The sequence below is a fragment of the Convolutriloba macropyga genome, chromosome 2, assembly GCF_964194025.1.
Source record: "Convolutriloba macropyga chromosome 2, txConMacr16.3, whole genome shotgun sequence".
In the NCBI taxonomy this organism is placed as follows: domain Eukaryota; kingdom Metazoa; phylum Xenacoelomorpha; order Acoela; family Convolutidae; genus Convolutriloba; species Convolutriloba macropyga.
Genome location: NC_134469.1, coordinates 66,499,553 through 66,525,683, shown reverse-complemented (window position 1 = coordinate 66,525,683; position 26,131 = coordinate 66,499,553). Strand labels below are relative to the sequence as shown.

Sequence of the window (26,131 nt, the reverse complement as noted above, 5' to 3'; positions counted from 1 at the left end):
CGTCTATCTCTAAGCAGAAGATATCTATCGGTCAAAAATGGCTGTAAAAACGAAGTCGGGATGGCCTACTGTGTCTCAACCTCTTTGATTGCTTCGAGGATATTTGTGGTCTGGATAGGCATTTTTCATTTCTTATTTGAAACCCCGTTCTTCATTCCATAGTTCCCGAACACTCTTGTTTTTTGCTCCAAATTTATCTGAAAGTTTTGCTCATCACTTTCTTGGTTCTGGTTTCCGCCTTTTGTATACTATGAATCTAATTTAATGTATAAAGCTGTATTAACTGAATGTGTTGCTTTTCAAACAATGAGGTGCACTCAACACTGATTTTCATTTAAGTCACTTGTTTGATCATTTTTCTTTGATTTAGTGAACAAGGATTTAACAGTAGACAGCATTTCTTACCAGAACTAAAAACCCAAAATAGAATTTTTATCAAGTAGATCCGATGTTTCTAGTTAAGTATTTGGCCACTAAAGACGATACAACCTACGGTACCTGTTAAAACCAATTTAGTCTCTAATAAAGTTGATCTGAACCTGAAGTTTAAAGATTTAGATCCCATATAATTTCAATCGTTTAACTTCTATTGGTATGGGTGTTATAGATAACAAGGAAGCTCAGTATTGTGCGTTTGCACATAATATTGAAACCCTGCTCAACTTCATTTTTGACCTATTTGAATACCAATTGAAGCAGATGAGACTACGTTTAAAAAAAGGTAAAACTTTGATAGATTCTTCCAAAAGAACAGACGTTTATAAGAAACATTTTAAATTTTTAATGACTAGAATGAAAACTAAGACAAGCAAATGACAGCCATGTGTTCAAACCTAAAAGTTTTATTCATTTGTGTTTAGTTCGTACAGCTTGTTCTTGATCGAATTCGTCATGGTTTAGAACCTCAATTTCTAACGGTACGTGACAAGCGACAAATAAACTTATATCAAAAATGCAAAGGTGGTTTTCTTTTCCCTGCAAAAATTGAGACTGATTTTTATAATACAACACAGCATAATAATCAAGTTTTTTTTACCCGATTGGACAAATATGGCTAACAATTGCGTTGAAAACCGTTAAAATCACAGTTAATTCATGAATGAAATAATTCATAGTCTGATTTCACAGTCTTAGTTTAAAATTCCTATACCAATCGATTCTAAAAAAGGATCAATTAATTAATGCAAAACTTTGAGACAATTTTACATTGGGTTTGACGTTTCCATTCGAATGCAAGTAAAATACTAGGGATATATAAATAGACCACTTTGTTTATAGACTGTGCAGAATTTTCGGTCGAAATTCTTTTTGGGTTTTTGTTGCCTAAAAATTACTGAAATGCATTGCAAAATATGAACCAATATCTATTTTGGAATGCAAATTATTTCAGTAAAATGGGAAGGAAGAATTTTGCTGAAATAAGTTGCATTACAAAATACTAAGGGTGCACCCATTTTCCAAATTTTAGCGAAACCGAAATCTGCAAGGGGCATTTTTAACCAATTTCGATTCAAACATGCCTCTGAAGTGCTACGACCCAATGTACTAATATACCGAATGCCTTAATACCCATTGAAGGACTTTAAATTTTACCCTATATTCAATTTACCTGAATTACAAGCATGTTCCATTATACTTACCCAGTTGTTTTAATCTCATGTTTAGTTGTGATGGTTTCACATTCATGAAACAGGGCAGTGATGTTTGGACGTGCCCTGTATAAATTTTAAATGTTCTGTTCGCAATTACGCTAAATAGTCTTTCTGATTATAGTTTTATCTATAGGGTAAAATATTGGTTGTATTTTGGGTAATTCATGCGTCATTTTGGATTTTCTTAAATCTATCTACACATTTGATCCCAACAGTCATTTTCACATCACTTTGACCCGAACGATATTTATTTCGCCAACATTGTATAATAGAATTTGCGGAAAATCTAAGCAACTGAAGCAAAAACTTTCAAAAATTTTACAGCTGACTGGTTTGCCGCATCTTTGAAGTTGAGGACATTTTAAACCATGTGCAGAAGTTGTACATCTAATGGCACCAGCCTGTATACGCTTGATGCTAAAATTATGCATGTAAGGGTATCATTATTTTGAATAAAATTCTGTTCAATTTCCGATAATTTTTGTAACTGTTTTCCACATTTTTTAACTGCCGTGTACGCTTTATTCATTCGTGTTCAGTTCGTATAGTATGTTATTGATCAAATTCGTTATGGTCTAGAAGTTCAATTTCTAATTGTACGTGGTAACTGTCAAGTTAACTAATTTCAAAAACGCAAAGGTGGTTTGCTTTTCACTGCAAATATTCTGACTAATTTTTACAACATATCACAACATTATGTTCAGGTTTTTATCCGAGTGGACAAATATAGCTAACATTTGCACTGAAAACGGCTGAATTCACAGTTAATTCAGCTCGGAACACTTACGACTTTGCGTGGAAATGCAAAAAATTTACGGTGAAATATACTATTTTTTCCGTTCTTGCTGAAAGTGGCTTTTATCTCTCTAAGCGCATTCAGCGCTTTTCCCGGACCAGCGCCAAGTCAATTTCAAAACTTGGTTAGTATAATTGCAAGTCTTATGTCAGTACTGATTCAGAGCCATTATCATGTTTATTTTTACACTTAGCAGTCTAAACACAGGTCTTGGGCAAGACCTTATTGGACAAGTTGCACATAGATTTGCTCAGTTCTGATACAGACTTGGGGTTGGGTACGGGTATGGGTACAAGACATTCAGTTCAGATGTTACTCTTACGAAACGATTCTCAGTTAATCAAACTATTTATCCCTATGTGGCAGCTGTTTTACGTGGCCAGTGAACAAAAAACTGTGTCCATAGATTGCAACGATAATAATTGCAACAGGTTTTGCAACTAGGAAGTATTGAATAGAAAATTAAAAATTGATGATCCTTTCAAACTCAGGCATATTTTTGCAGTTTCGGTCCAAATCTTTGATAAGCCGGTGCGCTCCCTTGATTTTCGGAAAACGGGCAATTCTGAGTTAAGATTTTGGGCTAAATTCAAAGTTACGCCCGCGGAAGATATTTGTTATCAGAAAAGCAATTAATACAATGCAACAATTAACATTTTTGTTATGATGGTATTGCTGTACAAACACGGGAATCTGTTTACTCTTCAACGCCCTCGGATGATAACCAAGTTTAGGTTAATTACTGTTGAACAAGGAATCAAATGGACATTATCAGTAACTATAAAGGCCTCAGATCGGTTCTTTGTCAAGATATTTTGCATCGCATCACCATTCGACCGTCTTTCTGCAAGATAAAAGAACTAGTTCGAATTTGCCGAAATTTGATCAAGCATGCCCAAATAAGTGTTACCTTGATTATGTTTTGTTTATTTATTTGGCGTGTTTACACATCAAAGACATTTATTTGACCGGTCGGTTCAAATTTCCTACGACAATTCATTTGTTTTAACCAATTTGTACTTACCAGTGACAATCCAATTTTGACGATCAATGGGGGAAAACTTTCTCGGTCAAGAGGACAGCCTGAATGACAAGCATAAAATCACAGGTAATAACTTATAGCACTCATTATCATTAGTATGACTGAAAATTTGAAAAAGTACGGCGAAAGCGGCTATATATTTTTTAATCGCTTTTATTGCGTTCGCCACTTATCTTAAATTTCTCAGCGTATCACATTATCCAGTAGCCCATTGCAATAGAAAAATTGACGCGTTTATTTTGAAAAAAAATCCTTATTTATCGATCAACTGAGTTATCAACTGGGGTTTTCAGATTTCACTATAAACTTTAATTTTCAATAATTTATAATTAAAATAATGCAGGCAGCAAGTTATAAAATAATTGTTGACAAAAAATTATTAGGGGTTTTTAACGTTGATAATTAACAAAGACGTCTTCAAATTGAGCTTTTGGTTGCATAATACGATCTGTAAGTAAATATTGCATATTTTCGCAACCCCTGTAACAAAATACAAAAAGAGCAGATACTCGATATAGTATTTTTTGGAAAAAGCGAAATAAAGTCGTATTTTTAGAAGACGGCTACGGGGCAGTTTACCCAATTTAATATTACCCACTGTCATTATACCCAACGTGTCGTTTGAACATAGACTCTGAACTCGTCTTCCTAGGAAAACGCATTGTAACTGTTCTTTACTTCGTTATGAATGACTCATGTCATTTTTTTAAACCTAACGAACCTTGTGTACACGTTTAATTGTGGCAGTTATTAATACGTCGTAACAATTACGGAATTAGTGCAAGATTATGCCTTGGTCTTTGAATATTGTATAGCAATTTCCCGAAATTGGACTTTTTCATTAAAAAAAACAATAAGTTTCTGTATTAATTCCGAAGTAAAGCTCACAAACTGGTTTACTTATAAATTTGCGCGCAATACTTTACTTTCATTCAGAATTTGGGAGGCTACCAACTGCACGAACTTTAAACTTCTCCTAGGACTAACCAATTTAGTCTAATAATTTAAAAAAAAACTGTTTTAAGTCATTAACACAATTCGTGTCTTGTTTGAGAAGTTCGAAGTTTGCTCAATTGTTGATATTATTCAAAGAAAAAAATGAAGAAATCTGCCCATCACTAAACTCCTATAATGCTTGAATGCGCAAACGCCAAGTAAGCCGAATTAAAAGTAAGAAGACGTAAATTTAAGCTAGATTATACAATATATATTTGTAATCCTCCAGAAAAAATTTTGAACCGTTAAAATCGAGACAGGGCAGTTTATAATGTACTCTAAGACATCGATGAATCGAAAAATGTCATTTTGTAAACATCTAGTAGATGGGAGCTCTATAAGACCATTGTCGAGGGCCATTCTTTAAATTTGCTGCGAGGTTTATTTGAGAACTGGTGACTTCAATGGCGCTAGTGAAAATGACAGACGTACCAAAATATAGAAATTTCATTGATGGCCAATCACAAACGAGAAAATGGGAATATTGTTTTCTGATTGGCTGACTGCTCAACAGATTCTCCATGTTTTAAAATAGGATATGCGCGTTAACGTAAAATTGCTCAGAAATTGCGATAAGCCGAAAAAGCAAAATTATATTTTTTGGGGGAAACTGGTTTCACGTTCGGTTGTGATAGATTCATATCAAGTCCCACGGGCCGCTGAGGCATGGCCATGGCCCGCGAGGCATGGCCAGGTGCGGTAAAAATTATAATCTAGCATTATGCTATGTCCAATTTAGGCTAAATGAACACTTAACAGTACAGTGTTTTAAATTTCTCAACCAATCACATTCGTTGAAAATTCTACATTTTGGTACGTCTATTTGTTAAGACGTCACCGAATTCAATTTACTTCCGGTAGTCGGTCGCTTTTGTATTTGTGTGCGTATGCGTTTCTGTGTATGCGTATCTCTCTCTCCCTCTCACCTTTTCTGCATGTTTGTGTGTGTGTGTTTGTGTGCGTGTGTGTAGGCATGCGTGTGCGTGTGTATGCGTGCGTGTGCGCGTGTGTGTGTGCGTGTGGCTATACGTGTTGTTTATTTGAGTGTGTGTTTTTTTGTATATGTGCGTCTTTGTATGTGTATTGGTGTTTATGCTGGTGAGTGTTTGTGTGTGTTTGTGTGTGTGTGCGTGTGCTTGTGTGTGTGTGTGTCAGTGTGTGTGCGTGGGTGGAGGTTGGTGGTTCAATGTGTTTTTTGTGTCTGCGTGCGTGAGTTTGAAATTCTACCTGGCGGAGGATTTTAGGTGAAAGCTCAATTATGCGAATAGATTTTTTGCAAACATTAGGCAAAAATCTCGAACTAACTTTTGTAGAAAATGAGCGAATTCCAATTAAAACACTTAACGAAGGCTTTGCAATATCTGCTATGTAATATAATATAGTCAAGCGATTATAAAAATTGATTTCGTAGGAAAATAGATTACAAGATTTAAAAGATTTTTCATATTTTGAGCATTTTCACGAAGCACTTTAGCTCCAACTCTTTCTGTGCAAATTTCCCAATTTTCTGAACCCTAATTTTCCGTTCTTTTGTTCAACCGGTAGTTAGTTGTAAATTATTTATATTAAATCTATTAATAATTATTTTTAAACAGTCACTGTTCCTTACCTGATACTTTTTTTGAATCAAAATCAAGTCTCAGTGATGACACTGAGTAAAAGAGATGCAAAACATTAAAAAGAAAAATTGATACATTTTGCATGTATTTTAAACAACCGTCTTGTATATAAATACTACTGTTAATTACCACAAATTTTAGTTCAGGTTTTCCGCCTAATGGCTTTAAAAATTTCGCTTGCCTAATCCAGTTTTCGCCGAATATCCCATTCTCCAAATACACATGTTTGATGTAAAACTGTGTTTAAGGCATAAAACCGTATGGGGCAGTGTTCATGATGATCAATGCCATTTATGGAGCTGGACTGGTGGCACAACCCTATATGCTTCTCATCTCAGGGGGCATTTTGCCCTACGTTGTCATTCAACTTATAGTGCAAGTCCTCGCTATTGTCACCCTTGTCGCACTAGGTAAACAAAATTCAAATTTCTATCGTCATTGTTTTTGTATTTCTTTTCAGTTAGAGCTACATTTTGTTTTGAATTCAAATTAAAATGAAACCCACAATATTCCGTTTGAAGTAACAAGATCCTGGTAAATCTAAACATTCCATTTGTTGTCATTGAACTTTGGTTTTGTAGCACCACCATCACAAATAAGAGTTACCGTAATGTTAAATCAGAACAAACTTCAAAGTGCAAACTACTTAACTCTAAACCAAACAATTTTAAATGGTTGGGAAAATTCTTACGGCGTGACTAGATTGAACTTCAACTTTTTTGAGGTACTAAATTTGGAGAAACCGGTACAACTTGACTTTTGATCTGATGAGGAAAACCTTAAAGAATTACGTTTTTAGATGGCCATGATTTGAACATTGACTCTAGTTACATACACTTTTACAGATACAACTGTACTATCTAAGACAACTTTGTTTAGGGGAAGATGGTATAAATTCTTAGTGGAAGTGCGCAGAATAAGTTGTTAACTAATATTTATCCTGCTTGCTTGTCTGAAAAAATTATCTAAAATGGAAACAATTTACACCAAAGGACTTGGATTGTATTGGTGTGCTGTCTGCTTTTGAGATCTGTTCACACTTTTTTCGGCTTTTTCGCGTCAATGAGAAGTCAAATTAAAGTGATGAGTTTAGTCTCGCTGAAGTAGTAAATGGAGTGGAAAACTGATGGGTCTAGGCGGGATTTTTTTTCGTACTCCCTGTTGTAAAGTAGGGTAAAAAATTGGTGTTTGGACAAATTTTCAGGTTTTAAGAGGAATTTTTTTCACACGTGCGTCAATTTGACTGCGGGTTTGAGTTTTTCTTCTCTTTAGTGATTTTGAAACGATACATATGTGTTCTAGTTATGCTTGTTTGCATTTTTCTGAACTCATAAATGGGCAACTACCGCTTTTGTGACCTATTCGTAAATGAATTTAATTGATAGTTTAAGTCCCTGGATAGTGGTTTTCCATAGCTACTGGTCTCTGACACAATTCTGTTTTGAAATTTTGATGTGAAGTGATGTTTATAAATTTTTTTTACAAATTTTTAGCGATGTGTTGTCCATTATGTCATTGTTCAACGTCCTTTTGCCGCCTTATCATTTAATGGCAATAAGATCATGTTTCATAGTTTCCTAATATAGATTAAACTGATCGATTTAATCCTTCAGTTGAACGCTTTTGATCGCTTATAATTTATGCCCCATTGTTTTGGAAAAAAATTGTCGGCATTTCGAGGTCTTCGAGTTTTTATTGTCACTTTGTCGTATTTTCTCTTAGTTTCAATAACGAGAAGTCTCATCAACTAACAGGGACCTCTGGATAATTTACATAATTGTGACTTAATCGTTTTACGTCATAGTTCATAGTTATTGCATTCTATGAATTATCCACTGTTTGTTTTTTAAAAAATAAATTTTTGAGTTCTGCATGTATTTATTTTACTTATTGCTGTCTAACCATTTATTCTCAATAACAACTGGTATAATTAAATGAACATAGTGAAGATTCATTCAACTAAATTACTTCTTTCAGTGCGTAGCTATTGCTTTTGCTGACTTTTGTACTGTTAATGTTCAAAAAGTAAAACCAATTTCTGTAGTTTTTGCGAAGATTAGTTTTGTTTTCGTTGCTTTTACTCTCAGTCTCAATTATGGAATGTTTTATTGGCTGATAATGAGGACAACGCTCCGGTAATTAGGCGCTTTAGCTTATAAAATTCAATTTTTAGTTTTTACCCTCAATATAATAAATGAACATTGATTTTTAAGTCTTGCATTTTTTAATGTCTTTCTTGAGATTTTGTTAATCTCGTTTACGTTCATACAGCTATCATTTGCGTTTTTGGCGGCGTGATTTTGGTCCATTTATTTGCTTCAATATTTAGCGAAATTTTCACTGTCGGAGAAACCCATTATTTTTCAAATTGTTTATATGAATTGGTGTATCTTCCCTTCATTTGTAGTTTTTCATTTTACAACAATTCGAACTGTTAAAAGATATTATATGATTTCTAAAAAATCATGGAGTGCAGTGATTTAAGAAAATTTTTCGATTTCTTCCATCTTCTGATTTTTTTATCTCTCCTTATTTCTTCCATCTCCTTTACTTTTGCATCTTTTTTTTGCTATCGTCTACCATTGATTCCCAATTGGTTCGTGTACTGTGTACCGATAATAAAGATGCGTAAGGAGATTGTTTTTAAATTAATTATTATTTTTATTGCTTCTCAATTTACTAGATCTCTGACAACAAAGTTTTGCAATTGTTTCTAGAACTTTTTTTATTTTGCGCTTGTACGATCACGATTTTTTCGCGCATTTTGGTTTAAAAATGCTGCAAAAATTTTAGTTGTCAGGTTATGATTGTAGGATAAATCAATTCTGTGGACTGTAGTTAAGGACATGTCCTATGTTTTTATTAGATCTATACACATTTTCTGACACTTTGATGTTCATGAGAAGTCAAATTACAGAGGTTATTTTGGTCACATTGAAGTAACATGGAGAGCGAAAACGGGTCTTAGTTGGGAGCGTCAGTTATATAAGTTGTTTTTAAACTGGTTTGAAAAGTTGCTGTTTGAAGAAACGTTTGATTTTTGGAATTTTTTTTCATGTGCAGCTATTTGACTTCTATTTGATCTGTTTTTCTTATGATTTTCTCAACTAATAGTTTTATGAGGTCATACATATGTTCTAGTGATGCAACGTTATGTTTTTGAAGCTTTCAGAAATTAGTTAATTGATTAGGCACTGATAGTTTTGAAAGAATATCAGCAATGTTTGAATTTTGTCCGTTTTGTAGTTCCTTTTTGTCATTTCATTGTCTTATTAAAGACTGATCTCAGTGGCACAAAAAATTTCCCACTAGAAGCAAAGTTTTTTTAAAAATATATCTCTTAATGTGCTAACTTCTCTGTCCGAAATTGCTTTCGCACTACATCAGCTGTTTTTAGTCTATCCCAGTTTGTAGTACTTTTTAGTTTTTTGTCATTAAGTCCTAATAATAACGGTTATAAATGTTTGCTAATGGGGTTTAAATTAATTGATTTAACTATTTGGTTGATAGCCATAGTTTTGTTTGATTGTGTCATTATGTTTTCAAAAAATAACAGCGAATTAATAATTTTTGAATATTTCCCACCCTTTCAATATTCAGTTAGGTTTGTCAATAATTAGGTCTCATCAATGAAAAATTGCATTGAGCGTTTTTGAGGCGTAATTTGGTTTAATGATTTGAGATCATAACGTCGGTTTTTGTGTTTCTGGAGCTATTGCAGTTAATGTTTCTGGTTTTGATTTTGTTGATTTTCCTGTAGTCTTGTAGCTTATTCTCAAACGTTAGAGCTCTTATTGACTTTCTAATCCGGTGTAACTGTTGCTATATAGTCATTCTCAGTCTTTAGTTATCGTTTTCATTGTGTGAGATATTACTTTTTTTGAAATCTCTTGTTGAATAAGTTCTGAATCTTGCATTCTTTTTGTTTCTCTTTTTGTCCTTTTTTCACTGAACAGAAATGCCAATAATTATTTCATTAGTTCCAAAGTTGTTTTTTTTACCTTCAATAAAAGTTTTATTTTGTTTTTTGTTTTTTTTTCTTTCACTTCAGAACTTTTCAACACTGTTCTTCTGAATTTTGAAAAAAAAATCAGTTTTTTTGTTTTTTTGTTATTTTTGGTGTCCAAATGTTTGTTGTATCGTGAACACATTCTAAGGATGCGCTCTGTTAGTGTTTTAAAAAAGCGTCTTTTTTATTGATTTCCTTAAAGAAACTAGTATTTAGATATACAAAATTTTTCAATTGTTTCTAAGACTTTTTGTTTTTTTGTTTGTTTTTCTGCTTATAGGATCATGTGTTTTGCTGACTGTCACAGTTTGATGTTGTGGGAAAATTTTTGAATGTCAGTTCCATGTCACAAGTTAATCATATTTGTCATTATCTGAACAGTGTTGAACGTTTTTTTCTTATAGAAAAAGATATGAGCCGGCTACGAAAGTTTACAAAATAGTGTCTAAATGAAAGAACAGAAATTAACCAGAAAACAGTAAATTGAATAAAGTGGCATGTAGATTTCAACTAGAAAAATGAGCCAAAAATGGGTTTGCTAAATTGAGTTAATCGTCTGAGAACTTTTTTTGTTTTCTTAGCCCTACAAACCGAAGTATGAAGATTTTTGTATTTCTTAATTTATCACTTTATTTGATATCCAATAGAAGGATCTGCTAGTTACTTTTCAAAAATTTGGAAAAAATAGAAAAATTTACTGCAAAAATTTCAAAACGGCTACTTGCCTTGTTATATTTTGCAGACAGTGATAATCATAATTTGAATGTTGAGCATAAAGTCGTTATGTTTATTTAGACTGGTTAGGGAAGCTTTTTTTTTGCTTAGAAAAGAAACAGGAAAGTGAAAAATTTAGTATTTGCTGGTTTTTATCGGTAAAAATTAATTTTCAAATGGTAAGGATAAAGATTTCCATAACAACCTAGACCAGATAAAAAGTTTGTTAGCTTGCAAAATCAGAGGAAGAATTTTCTTTAATCAAAAGTTTTGAACTTTTAACTTTTGAACTTCTTGCCTTTGAAACAGAAGTCAGCTTTGCAGCTTTGTGAAATGTCTTGAATATTGCGAAACGAAAAATATGCTTTTCCCATTGTTTATTTATTTCATAGAAGAATGCTAAAAGCACAAACAACATCTTTAACTGAGAATTTTAGTGGTATCAAAGGTTTACATTCAGTGAAAACTTGTCGAAATTAGCAAAACATTTTCCAATTATATTAAATTAGCGAAAATATGATCAAATGAGTTTTCTGAGATTGCTTTGAAGTGAACTCTCTTTACCGTGTTCTTCCTCATATATTGTTGACTATAAATCTCCTGAAAACATTAAGTTGCAGCTACCTTATATTGAGACCCCCCTTTCATAAAGTGACAATCAACAGCCTGTATTTAAATGCATTTCACCGCATTCACCGCAACTCTTACATTTTTAACTATTTGCAGTGTTAACATCCTCACCCGGGCTCTATTTTCACTTTATATCTAACCTCATATGCGCTATGCATTGCTCAAATCCGAAGCTGGTCAATCATTCACTGAGATAAACATCATCGTCGAGTCAAGAGAGTTCAATATTTTGAGATGCAGCCAATTGGGTTCTCAAATTGTAGCAACTTTACCGAATAATGTTGAATTTATGTTGAATTTTGACGCTATTATTTGTCGTATTATCTCCAGCGATCATCAATTAATATCTATTAGATGCCAAGTTCAAAACTTTGATGACGTCTACGATGAAAATTATGACGACAATATTAGGGTTCGTTTCTGAATTCAGCTCCGGGTTACTTTATGAAAAATTAAGAATCAACTTTTGTTTACGTTTCTCTGAAGCGATCGAATCGACTCATCACATTTATCTGTAATAGTTTTGTAAGTTTTTGATGTGTTTCAATTGAAATGTGGTCATGACTTGAATACTCATAAATATTGCTGCTCCTCGTCCTATGTAGCTTCTTTCCATTAAGAAGCACTCTTTTGTTTCGACAATTCGAAATTTTCCATTCATCTGGTCACTTTTCATCCATCATTGAAAGTCATAGGTCTCTGAAGAAGGACTCGTTAGTTTCCGACATTTCAACTTTTGTTATCCATCCGTTCATTTTTGTTCATCCATCATTGAAAGTCTTAGGTCTTTGATTATTTTATTGAAACACGAGCAATACAAGAGAAACAAGAGCATTAAATGAAAAACAAAACTTTGAAAATGTCTATTCGAAGACCTACGATTTGTTTTTCGTGCGACCCTTTTGGTTCGTTCTTTTCAGTCGAGCAATGGTGGAAGACGTTTTTCTCGTTCAAGGCATAGTTGATCACATCTGTGTAGGGTTGGGACATGGTCCAGGCATTGTCCAGCACATGCGATTAGAGTGGAACAAAAGTCTTGTTCTAGCCGAATTGGGAGTTGGGTCGAGCGCCATCTCAGTTCGACGTCTCAACTAGGGTTACATCGAGTTCGTGCCACTAACCCATCGGTGACATCAAGTTAATCTCCAGATAAAAAATTAAATAAAAATCCCCCGATTACCCCATTTCCCTACGCGTACAATTATTATTACACAATAAAAGGCTACATAGAAACATAGTTTACGATTGGATGTCATAAGCATCAATGAGTGTCCGAGACAGAATCGATCGAAATGTTATTGGAAATATTCGACATTGAAAGAATCAGATGATGCAACAACAACAGGAGTTATTATATAATTAATACGTGGTTCTTACTTTGTTTTCTGCTTTTTCAGCGTTTCTGGCGGACCTCAAAAACTCTTTTCTACCTCAAGAAATTCTACTGTCAGCAACTGCCATTCCTACATTGACGTACGTCTACCTGGCTCTGATGATCAGTGAGGGTTTCTGCACCCTCCTCTGGTTCCTCACTCTCATAGGAGACCAGATCCAGAGGATAGCAGAGTTCTCCTCTGTACTGGATATCAACGATGGCAACATAGTCACTGGCAGGAATCTGGCTCTACTATTAGTGTGTGTGTTTGTGATCTACCCCTTCCTTATTCCCAAGTCTCTCAAATTTCAGACGCTCCCTGGAATTTTGTCAACTATGGGATCTATAGTTGTGGTGCTGATTGTTATCGTCATGTTCAAGTCAAGCGACCGAATTCAGGTTAGTTATTATTATGTAATCCAGGCTAACCTCTCAGGCCGAAATGAGCCCTCAATACCCCCATACCGTCTCAAACCGACAAAAATGCCACCGCATACTCTCGTAGGGCAAGTGTTCAGAATTTTGTGCACTTTTGTAGCTAGTCAGACCGTGCACCTGCAGAGTGCCCTGTGTACTCGCAAATGGCCTGATCAGAGTTCATTCAAGTCTGAGACCTCAACTTCCAGAGTTGAGGTCCCAGACGGAACTGCTTCTGACCAGACATCTGGCACAAACTGGATCGCCGATCAGACTACCTAAAACTAAATTACCTATGATCAGATGTGCGCTCAAAAAATTTTTCCAGACCAGAACAAAATCTGATTGGACTCAAAACCAGACCATCGATTCCTTATTTTTTTGCACAATTTATCAAAAACAAATATGACATTAACAGTTTTGTCACAGCCGCTTTTCTTTACCTATCACAATTTTGGATATCAAGTTGGACAACTTAGGTTTAGATGAAAGTTCAAAAAATCTAATAAGAAATTTCCTCACGAACCGGTGCCAATTTGTTGTCCTAGAAGAATGCATATCAGAGGAAATAACGCTTCATAGAGGTGTACCACAAGGTACAGTACTTGGCCCCCATTTATTTAATCTCGATATTAATGATGTAGTAACACGTTTTGACAATGAAACTGAACTTATACAATATGCTGACGATCCTGTAATTTTAACTTTTGATACCTCCATTGACAAAATCGAGGCCAAGTTAAAACAAAATGCCAACAAGCTAATTCGATATTTTCACCAACACAAGCTCACAGTAAATTCTCAAAGATTAAATTTCTGATATTTGCTAAGAGCAAAAAAAGCTTTAATGAGCAGATATTTATAAGTTCAATTCCAATAGACGAGAAACCTGAACTAAAATATCAAACATTTGAAAGGGAAATTAAACATATCCTACAAAAATTAAAACCAAAAACAATTAACGCATTAGAAAATCTATTCCACAAAACTTTTAAGACTCGTTTTAAATGCACTGGTATTAAGTTATTTGCGCTACTCAGCAGTTATCATTCACGCAACTGAGCAGAATCAAATAGTATCTTTGGAAATACATTTTTACATTTCGGGGCATTTTAGTAACTTTAATACGTCAAATTGGGCATTATAGGTAACATTTCTTAGACAATGTTAAAGTATATATTCCCCGTTAAACTATATTTGCGAAACAAAAGATTCATTTTTTGAAAAACAAAAAAACAGGTACGGCCTGCTTTTACTTCATTAACTGGACGTCCATAAGTCACTTTAACCCAGGTTGCTTAACATTTTCTTCTGCTCAGTTTTTAGCTTGAAAATTTGTTTGTGTAAGGTTAGTTGTTCAACATGGCGTCACCTTAACTCTGTGAATATAAATTTGATTAACTGTTGTTTGGTTGAAGAATAACAACGTATTAACTTAAAAACATTTTTCGTTAATTAGGGGGTGTTAATTAAAATCACTTTTCTGTTGTGATGTTAAAGTAATGAGTAATTTGTATAAATATACAACGCCGGACTAACATCAGTTGTATACTCCTTGATATGGATCGGAATTCAGTGTTTTCTTTTTGTATTAAAATATTTGCAATAAGTTCATGATTTTATAAAGTTTAATTATCTAGGAAATAATGACAAAACCTATTTGTCTAACTATGAGAAATTTGTTAAACTTTGCCCTACCGAAAAGTAAAAATTACTAACAGCTCTTTTAGTCGACTCATATTATTAGTCGACTATGCTCTTGCTAAAAGAGTTTCATTGAAGGAATATACTGGTTAAAAGGTACTTTTTCCTTGTTTTAAATAAATTTATATACCTGTCAAGCCTGCTTGTTTCGCGCTTAATTTTATACGTCTCTCTATTTGAGTAGTTTGGCGACAAATTATTTGTTTCAAAGCAAACAAAAAATAATGTAATAAATCGAATCAATATAGAACACTGACCCGCCAAATTAATAATAAATGCATCTCCATAAATTTGCAAATCCTTTATGATGCCTTATGTATCCATTTTAAGTTGAGTCATTAGATGCGAACTTATATTTTGGACGGTTTCTTGACAATATACCCAATGCAATTATATCCAACGCCAAATACCCAATGCCATATTATACCTAATGTACTTTGATATTTTCGTTCAATAATCCGACAGCAAATTAGTCTTCGCTATTATACTATGTGTATGTGTTGTACTTAAGCGGATAATTTAATCCCATGTTCGGTTGCGATAGTTTCATAACAAGTCCCATTGGCCGCCGAGGTATGGCCATGGCCATTAAGAATGTTCATACATACGTTTAATAGCGTCTGCTAATTTGTAGTCTGATTATTGAACGAAAACATCAAAAAGCATTGAGTATAATGGGATTTGGCATATTGGCATTGGCTATAATGGCATTAGGTATATTGGCATTGGGTATAATGGCATTGGGTATAATGGCATTGAGTATAATGGTAATAGGGTATATTGTCCTGGCGCCGAAAATATCTTCCATTAATTTCCTCTGGGAGTTTTTTTCAATTTTGATAAAATATGACTACTGACATCGAAGGTCACTTAGTGTAAAATGTAGCAAGATTAAATCATATGTTTGGAAGAATCTATTGTAAATTATTTGACAAAATTGATTTGTTAGGGTTAACAAAATTTGGAGGCACGACAGTGATTTCAGTCAAGTGGGGTGATCTACCGGGAATTGAAATATAAAAAGTATGGATGTCCCAAGTTGTTGACTATAGATTAGAGGAAAAGCAAACTATCAGCTGAATGCCTTTCACTTTTTCAAGAAATTCAAATGAAAGTTGAGGGGCTTCACGATTCTTCAAGTTTTGAGTGGTGTACTAATGTCAAGACAAGCTGACGGTAATTTGAGTCACTTAATGGTGTTCCACATAAAACTCAACATCAAGATCTGTATGTCTCTCAAGCCACGACTGAATCGGTACTCTATACCACAATTAAAATTAAATATTTTGTTTTCCGTGTCGAAAATCCCCTACACTCTTACTTCTTTTTTGGGATACAAACTCGAGAGTCGAGTTTGTGTCTTGTTATACCAAATTTCAACACTAAATCAATTTGCAAGTCAGCATTAGCAGGTCTTTTTAATAATTTAAATCCAAGGTTTTGAAACATTGATTGCAACCAAAAATTTCTCAAAAAATGTTTACCCTAAATTTTGATGGTCTGGAAGAAACTTCAGGGCAACATTAGTATAATTTTTGTACAGTAAAATATAATTTATGGGGTTTAGTGACGCAGTAGTATCTTTGAATGGAGTCAGTTAGAATTTTGGTTGGAAATAACTTTGCGAGGGAGTGATTGAAAAATCCAATCGAACCCTTTTAAACACTTCAAAGTTTGATCAGAACTTGACTTGAGTGCGAAATTTTTTGCCGAGAAAGTTTTGTGGTAAAGACATGGCATTAATCTGAACATCATGAGTATTTTCTTCTGTGCTACAGTGTTTTCATAAAAATAGTCTCTTTCCACAGCTTTCCGCCATGATTCGGTATTGAAATTAATAAATATGCCGGGAAATTGTTTTTGTGAAGTACAAAATATGCCTGAGAATTTTAAGTGTGAAGTAGAAAAAAAAACTATGGAGATATATTTTGTAATAGAATAATGAATTCATAAATAGTGCAGCAGGTTTACTTTCTAAAAATTATGTTATCATTTTTGTACCATACTAAATACTGCAATAGAGTTAGTTCATTGTTTTGCTATTTTCTCTTGTAAAATGATCACATCGCAAATGTGGTTTGACTCAAGTCCTAGGAAAATGAACCACGTTTGAGAAGGGGAATTTCGTTTTATGAGATGTTCATTTTGTCTAATTTCTGTTGATATAGCAGCTGTTTAGTTACATTAATAGTCACGTCATAAAAAGAAATAGGGAGAATGAAAACAGCAACACAGAAGAGAATTGTTCTGCAGCAGCCTGAGCAGACGGCTTTCTTCCTATAACTTAGCAGACTATTGAAATTACAAACTGTCTTGAGCAGTAAATTACGTGCAACTGTGTCTTGTATTTCAGATATTCCTGAGAAATAAATTGCTAATGAGTCTTGCGCAACAAACTGTTATTCTTGAGTTATAAATCATTTGTTACTGTGTCTTGTATATACGAACTGCTTGAGCTGCAATTCAACTGTTACGCCCCCCCGTTTCTAGTGCTTCAACTCGTTAGTAGAAAGAGTGAAACTCATCTTAATTCTAAGTTTTCATTCTCTTGCGTAGTCATGTCTGAGACATATATCTTTTTCTTCGATTTGTATCCCTATCGGATTCACTTGGTGCACATATAGATATCCCGTGTGATGTGATGTGTAGCAACCCAGTCCGATTCGATGTTGAAAAAAAAAACAAACATTAGCCAATAGTCATGTTCAAATCTTAACGCAACGCTAAGAATGTAGTGGTTATACAATTTCAAAAGCGAACTGCAAAAACAAAATGCCCGAACAGATTTTGAACCGTCAAAACGAACTGGATGGTGCAAATCTTCCCTCGTCACAACTGATTTGGAGAGCAGCCGTTACAGTTTTCTTATATTTTTGTTTGATTTGACTGTTTGGACTTTTTTATCTAGATTCGCACGCACGAGTCTCTTAATATTTTGCAGAACCTTAGGGGTTACCTTTAGATGCAACAATTGCACTTGATCAGTGGTTGTAAAATGGTTATTATTTTCGCTTTAGTAATCTGATTTTTTGCCAACAGAAATGAGATAACCTGACGTAGTTGCAGGATATTGAGTTGCTGAGCACCAATTTATTAATCTCTAATGATTCAGCAGTCGAGAAACATTTCCGGGGGCAGAACTTGTTGGTGCAAGGGCAATTTCAAAAATGTTTCGACTCGTTTTCTGCCCATTTATAAGCTTGAAATTACTAGAAAAAAAGCCATTTGTTGTATAAGAGCAAATTTTACGGCGGCAGTTGGATACGTTTTTACTATAAAAAGTATGATAACAACAGCCCATAACGATTCTTTATAACAAATGGGGTAATGATTGAAGTTTTAACTAATCATATGGTTTGGTATGCTGCACTTTACTTACAAACAGCTCACTGCACTTGTTCACTGCACTTGAAGCATCTATTTGGTTTGGCTGTTCACCAACAGGGCTATTCGAGGGAATTCAATGCTTTGCGCTCAAGAGAAATATATTCCAAATTACCTATAGAGTTTGGCGACAATTGGCTTAAGAGAAATATGTTCTAAATTCTCTTGTCAGGTTTACTCTAAACTTTGGCATCAAGAAGAAACTGTTATTGTGTAGAACTGGGATCCAGGATACTTCCAGACATTCAGCTGGTGGCCATTTCTGAAAGTGTTCCCGATGATGATCTATGCTTACGACTGTCACCCCACAGCTGTGGTTGTCTACTGTTCCATGGAGAGACGCAACATCCTCCAGTGGTCCTTCATAGTCATCCTAGTGTCATTCGCTGCATCCATCGGCTTCACCACTGTGGCTGTCCTTGGATACCTCACATTTGGACCCCATCTCAAGGACGACATCTTGTTTAACTACGATGACACCAATATATTCGTATTTCTAGGTTAGTTTCATGCATTAGCACGAATTCATGCATTAGCACGAAGCAGTATTATAGCGTCAAAAGTACTCTATGAATTCTGTTAGGGGAAGATTAACCGATCCTATAAGATTATACTAATGGACCAGATCGTCAAGATAATGAAGGGACCCCCCCCCCCGCTTCCGATATCTCGCTTCCAGGTGCCAAGTGCCTTTGTTGCTTTGGTTTTTTCTACTAAGGGTAAATTTTACCTAAACTCAAGGCAAGGTAAATTTGCATAAAATTCAATTTGAACTTTACCATACTTGTTACTTACTAATTTCGAGCTTACATGTTTCGGGGAAATCTAATTTTTATCTGTTTTACTGTAAAATTGACTTGGGTAAAAAAGTCACGGTCGTTTTGCAGAGATTCTTGGCTCGCGGTTCTATATAGTCAAAACTTAAAACCACAAAATATACCAGAGGTTAGTTTTAGTATATCAACATTTCATTCAATCTTAGAAGTGAAATTTGATTACGCTCCGGATTAGGTGATTCAGTTTCTTTTCATACTTTTTTCGAAATTGTTTCTTCTTCCGGATGTTGAAATGAAACTTGATAAGACTGTTGACAATCAACGGTCAATATGTGTAAAAACATGAGATCTTTGCATGCGTTTCAGGAAAAATTTTCAGGGTAGAGGTTTATCTTGAACAGCTTTATTTGATATAGCAAAGTTTTGTAGAAAAAAAGAAGTCTAAATTTGTATTAATAATAATAATTTTGGTTCCTGCGTAATCGCAGCGGAACAGCATTTGGCTATTGCGGCCTGTTCTCAGCAGACCTTTTTCTTATTATTCCCATTTTTCAGACTGTTCTTTTTATTAGCATCATTGCTTTTTTGGTGACTATGGCCACTTTTTTGCGTCTGAAACTTTCACGTGGTACCATCATTGCAGTCAACAGTGGTCAGGCTATGGTCAACCTGAAGCTATGGTTAAGTAAGAGCTCATCCCATCCTTACACAGATAGCTTCGCGGAGGCAGGGGATTGAACTCTCAATCATTGGCGTGTGAATCCCACACCGTACCTCTCGGCTATCACGCCACAATAGAAGTTTAAATTTGTATTGAAAGTGTATCAAGTCTTGTTCTTTTTTCCAGCTCGACTGGCTCTGCTGGTCTCTCTGACTATGTCTCTCATCAACAGAGTCGTCACTGATCGCTTTAACATCGAAGACTTCTACAGACGTATGCTTGGCATCGACAATCAGACAGGGAGCGACACCTGGACTCTCCGATTCCACATCCAGACATTCATCTGGTTCTCCTCAGCTGTAGTCGTCTCCATCTTTTTCGCACCCCGATTCGATTCCCTATCTTTTCTTCTCGCAATCACAAAATCAATCATAGCTTTGTGGCTCCCAGGCATCTGTTTGTTGTTTATCCACTGCAAACCACTCGCCAAATACCAGTCTAAAAAGAAGGAAGCCTTCCTACAATCCAGAGAAGAGTCTATGTTGCTAGCAAGCAGCCAAGTGTACAAAATTTGGTCCGAAGAGCCCGACATTGAATCCCTGAGCACAGAAAGATGCAGCAACATGCTTCTGGCAACTGGCTTTTGCTTTATGACTGTATTCATAATTGTAGCTCTAATATGCCTCGCAGGTGAAACTGAGTTAATACTCGGCAAACTGTGACGTCAGCAGCTGTTGCAATCTTAGCCGTGAACAATTACGATTAATAAATCGAAGATTCATAGCCAGTTTGCAGCAAAATTAACACCACATTTTGCCTTCTTTCAGTAGCGCTTTCAAGTTTCGTAGCTTTGTGATTACCCGAAGAGTTCTATTATTTACAAAATATTTTTCTTTGCTTTAAAGCTGTTTTTGACCAGGCTGAGTAAAATTGAGGACAAGTACAGACTGCTTTTTTCAACGGTACAATTGAACTGAGAAATGATAATACCCCCGAGCTGAACACCAGGAAAAAAATGACCAAGACATGCCCTATTTGGTTTCATGAAAACTTGGGTATTAGCGTAGAATACAATGCCATTTAAGGAAAATCGCTAAACAGACTGAAAGCATTTTACGCATAATTGCTCATCACAAAAGCCCCAATTTAGACCTAACTGTTTGTACCGCACCACCTCACAGAGAAACTTCAGAAAAACTAATTTGAGCTTCAACGTTCACAAAGTTTCCGTAAGAAAACTGTGAAACAAGAAGATTTTTAAATTATGTGACAATTCGAATCGTCTCATCTGATCTGATCTTTGTCAAGCCAACCATGCCCACAAAAACTGGCAACATGCACACTATGAAAGACGCCAATTTGAACCACCCAGTTTTCGAAAACTTACTGTTTCTTTCGGTTTTTTTACAATTGATATAAAAAGGTAGCACTCTGATAATCTATGCGAATTGAAACCGGGAAACTATGTAGTGATAAAAATAATTATTTGTTATTTGCCGATGCCCAGAAATTCTCGCTTTTCAAAACTATAGTTTCGTTTTGATGCAGAGGTGAACATCCATGATTATGATGAGCACAAACTTCGTCTTGTTTTTATTGGCAGCTAACTTGAGATATAGAAGTCGAGTTCAGAAGTTGTGTAGAATTCCAAACGAAAAAGATTTAAATTTTACTTTTTCTAAGGAGTTACGTAGCTTTAAAGTTTTGGGAACTTTTGTCTCACTTCGGTTATTTTTTGCAGAAATTTTCTATCCATTTTGCTATGAAAAATTCAAAATTTCTACAAAAATCTCATTTGTTTTAGGTTAAAAGATAAAAGAGAGTTGCTGAATTGTTTTAAACAACTGTTTTGGCAAAACTTTCATCGTTTTTCCATTTTTTCATGAAAAATGACGCCAAAAAATCTTGTTTCGCCCATTTTGTTCAAATTGACCGGAAGCGCAGACATAGGAACTACTCACGACGTCTCTGATTGCTCCGATAAAGGCGATCTTTATCTCTGGTATCTAGAAAACTGTTTCAGAACTAACATTTTGGACGCACTTTGATAAACAAAATCAATAGGAATCAAAAACGGATCATTAGTTTTTAGTGTTCTAAGATTATCGTTTGCCAAAAATTTTTTTGCGCAAAAATTTTTGAAACAATGGCATTTGTTAGCAGCCACGCAGCCAAATCATGGTCATTTTTGTTTCCATCGTTATTTTTTGAGTGTGAGATGGAAAAAGTTTGGATTTTTTTTGCGTCTGTCATTTTCATATCATTCTTTACAAATTTAAATTCCAATTGCAGTCAAGTTTGGTCAGAAATTCAAATAAAAATGACCCACTTATGTAGAAATGATGCTCAATTAAAAAAAATCGGTTTTTCTATTGATTTTTACGGTTATATTGCAGCTGTCAAACTATTTTTTGTAAATTTTTAACGAATGTCTGGGTTTTGCCAGGTTTGATTGACTTTTGCAGTGTTAAATGTACATGTTAATGTTAGATTTAATCAAGGGTCTAAGTCAGTATCTTAGCCGCTTTTAAAGACTAGCTAATGCTTTCGGTCTAATTTTTCATAGTTTGTTGTTGCTAAACTAACTCAATAATATTCCAAAATCAACATTTTTTTTTTTAAAATAACCATTTTGCTAATATTGGTAGCAAATTTTGAATCTTAATGAAAAGCAGCAAGAGAAACAGAATTTTTTCTGTGGAACGTTAGTTTTGGTAGTACAATCGTGGAACTTTGATTATCAATTTTTTAAGATTGTAATGGGATCCTGTTTTTTTCTAAATTTTTATTTTGTTTTTTTTTTTGTGTTTTACGTTAATTTTAGACCAGAATGATTTCAAGCATAAAAACTTAAATTACCGACGAAGCCAATTTATGTGCAAATGAAGGTTAATGAACATGCATACTATTATCTGTTGTGAACTTAAGGGTTTTTGGCGTCGACACTATTTGCGTATATTTTTGTGAAGTTTTGATTTCTGCCTGTATTTGGAGTCATTTTGTAGTATTTCGATTTATTCTCAATAATGATTTGTACAAAAAGTTTCCTCTGCAAAAAATAATGAATTGACTTTTCTGTTTTTAGATTTGCGACTTTTGATTTCATTTCCGCCACCTTATAGCGTAATTTGATGAAATTGATGAATTTGATGAGTTGCTGAGGCAAATTTGATGAAAATAAAAAGTTTGTTTAACACAAAAATTACCAATGAGCTGAGTATTATTTAAAAGATATTCATCATATGTTTCATTGGAAACCAACTAATGTTACGTAAATTAAAAACATTCGACGATATTATTGTTTCTTTCTACATTTTTCACGTCTTAAAAACTTTTCGCCACGTTTGTCGAGCCATATCGTTGCCAAGTCTCCAAATTCAGTGGAGTTTACGTTTACTGCAAACATTAGTGGCAACATTTTGTCACTCGATTTTGCATGGTATAAAATTGGTTAAATAGTCGTCAACAGAGTCAAGAAAAGCTGCTGACAATGGTTAAAAATTCCCTCGCTGATCTTGAAAACTTATGTTTTTACGTCACAAATGTCCCTAATTTGCAAACGGGAAAACGTCATTCATGTACGCCTTATTCAGCATGGCTGTTCATTCCATTTCAGTTTAATGCTGCGCTCTGTAATATAAATTAATTATCACGCGGTTAATTTTTCATTTACAAAATCGATGACTGAAATTTGTCCGCTTTGTCCTCATTTTAGATCGATGCGTACAACAAATAAGCTGCCAATAACACACCTCTACATTTGTTAAATCATCTGACTTTAGATTGGACTGATTGTCAAAAATTTCATTGGCATCAAACAATAATTGAAGCAAAACCAGTATTTATTATAAGTATCGTACGATTATTTTAATATGAATCACTCCGTGCTGTTTATAGTTAAAGATAAAAATAGCCTTTTGATTATGTCAATGAAAACCCACAGGAAGGACACTCTATTACTCAAGGCCATAAGTAATGTGAGAAAAACTGTCCCAGTTATTATACTGTAGAAACTTCAACAGAAGGGTTGGTCAAAGAAAAAGTGAAAAAAAGAATTGATGAAGACTAAAACTTAACTGAAAGTATCAGTTTTTTAAAATTTTTCTCCGTATGTTATTGCTTCTATTCTGTTCTTGATAAGTTCCTTTGTTTTACTTGTTTCTTTCTTTAAATCTAATTCATTAAACTTCAATTTTATTTCAGTCATCGATAATTAGATAAAAAAACATCTCACCTGTAGATAAATTCCCCAACCATGAAAATCATGACTAACATGCTTTTTCATATAAATGGATTTCTCAGATGGCTTTTCTCAGACTGAGGCTTTTTGTCTGGCTTTCTTTAGATGACAAAAATTGAAATATCTGGATATATTTAATTACAGTTGTTATTTTTTTAACACAAAATATTCACTGAGGGAATCAACAGTCATTTGTGGTAGTTGAATCTTTGCTAGTGTTCTTTCATCTATCAGTTTTCGCAGGTAGAATCTATCCCGACTCTTTAGAGACGACAGTTTCTTCCTTCTGAAAAAATTTATAGCAATTAAAGCAGTTAAAATAATTCAGGTTATTTCTAACTAAAATCGAGGATAATAGAGACTCAGAAATTAATTACATTTATTTTTGCGGATATTAAAGACGCGGTTAACAGTGACATTAAAGTTGCGGACAAAAGCGATCCGAAAAAGAGTGACAAAAACATCAAAAAAGTGAAAATTGGTGACATTTAAACGCTGTAAAGTTGATACCCTTTTGCGCATTTTAGCTACACAATTTTGTGGATAATAGTGGCTAAAGATCACCTTTCTCGCGCCATCAAATTTCACAAGTAATGATATTTGCGACGAATCCCTTGCTGTTCCTGTCGTCCGCGTCAGCCTATAAAGCCCGATCTCTAAACATGGGAGTGCGGACAATGCTGATTTCAGCCAGCAAATTTGCTGGCTAAAAATTAAAGATTGGCGACGTAATGGCGTTTAGCAGTCCAAACCGTTAACCTAGCCTTACCTCATTTTTCTAAATTTATTTTTTTATTGAGTTTCAGTTGAAGCTTGTTTTAGTATCGACTTTTCAGAACTTTTCCACATTTTGATCACATTACATTTAGAATGTGGTCCCTTCTAACACCGCTATCACGTTTTGATTTTTGCGGACCCGGAAAAGTAGTTGTGTTTGATTGGTGGGCAGTTTTGACTGGATCGAAAAGCCGAAAAAGACAACCTTTTTCGAATTGACCTGCAGAGGAAGTATGATTTAAACGGATTTCAGATAAAGTTACATCCAAAACACTTTGTAAGGCACGGATATATACAACAAAAATTGTTACATTATCTGTTTTTGTTATTTAAAATAAGTACATTAATCAAAGACTACAACTGATAGAAAGAAGTTAGCCCAGGGGACAGAACTACAGAACTCAGTGAAAGAAGTTTCCTCTAACGATTTCTTGTTTTTTTTTCTTCAAATACTGGGATACTAATAACCGCTTGACCAATACACGATGTACCTTTGTAAAAAATATAGTAGAGGAAAATTAAATTAGATATATTATTCAAGTGGGGGAATTTTCAAGAAAAAACAAATTAAAACGAATTTACTTAGAATACCCGAGAAGATCTCACACGAGAGTTAATCTCAATTCACAACTTAGACAGAAAAAGTAGGAAAAACGATTTCTTTTCTTGAATTTAACAAACTTTGTTAGTCTGTTACTATAATTTCCGAATAAAACTTTGAAGTATTGAAGATTAAGCGAACTTTCGGCGAAGATGACGGGGTATAAACTTGAATTGATTAAGCTTAGAAAGAAACCAACTTATTATCGACTTATGCTTTGATGCATGAGAATCAAGAGAAAAATTGATCAGCTGAAATTAAAGCGAAAGTTATAACTGAACGAATTTACAACCACTTGATAAAAAAATGGCATATTTGGTCAAGCATTAAAACATGACGGGGGAAATAGGTATGAGCAGACATTGGATCGGCACACGGGAACCTAAATGGTACGAATGAGGAATATCATCAAACGTTTATAAAAGTTGAGGGCAATTGAATGTGAAATATATAATACATCATATGAAATTTACTGCACTAAGCAAGAAATGATGGATATAATTCTGACACATGCTTCGGTTTTTGGTTAAAATTGGTCAGAAATGAGATGACGCTGGTTAAATTTGAAATGACAATATGTTTGACGGTAATGAATAGCTAGTGATATGTAATAATAAGAAGTTTTTTGCTGTTTCCATATCAGTTTTAACCGGTATTCTCATTCAGTTCTGCCTCACACACTGTCATTGTGTTAAAATTGTCGGATGTTGAGCTCCGGGATCCTGCAAGATAACGAAC

At 34.4% G+C, this 26,131-nt stretch overlaps 2 protein-coding genes across 2 annotated transcripts in view; both read left to right on the top strand.

Moving 5' to 3' along the window:
* Window positions 1-26,131, top strand: part of LOC142334629 (uncharacterized) — a 418,890-nt gene that overhangs the window by 255,255 nt on the left and 137,504 nt on the right. The window lies entirely within an intron of this gene.
* Window positions 2,695-20,679, top strand: LOC142334618 (solute carrier family 38 member 8-like). Its single transcript, XM_075382798.1, has 5 exons — window positions 2,695-3,556; window positions 6,354-6,515; window positions 12,856-13,232; window positions 18,556-18,838; window positions 19,962-20,679. The coding sequence occupies exons 1-5, from the start codon at window positions 3,499-3,501 to the stop codon at window positions 20,495-20,497; spliced, it is 1,416 nt and encodes a 471-aa protein (XP_075238913.1). The 5' UTR covers window positions 2,695-3,498; the 3' UTR covers window positions 20,498-20,679.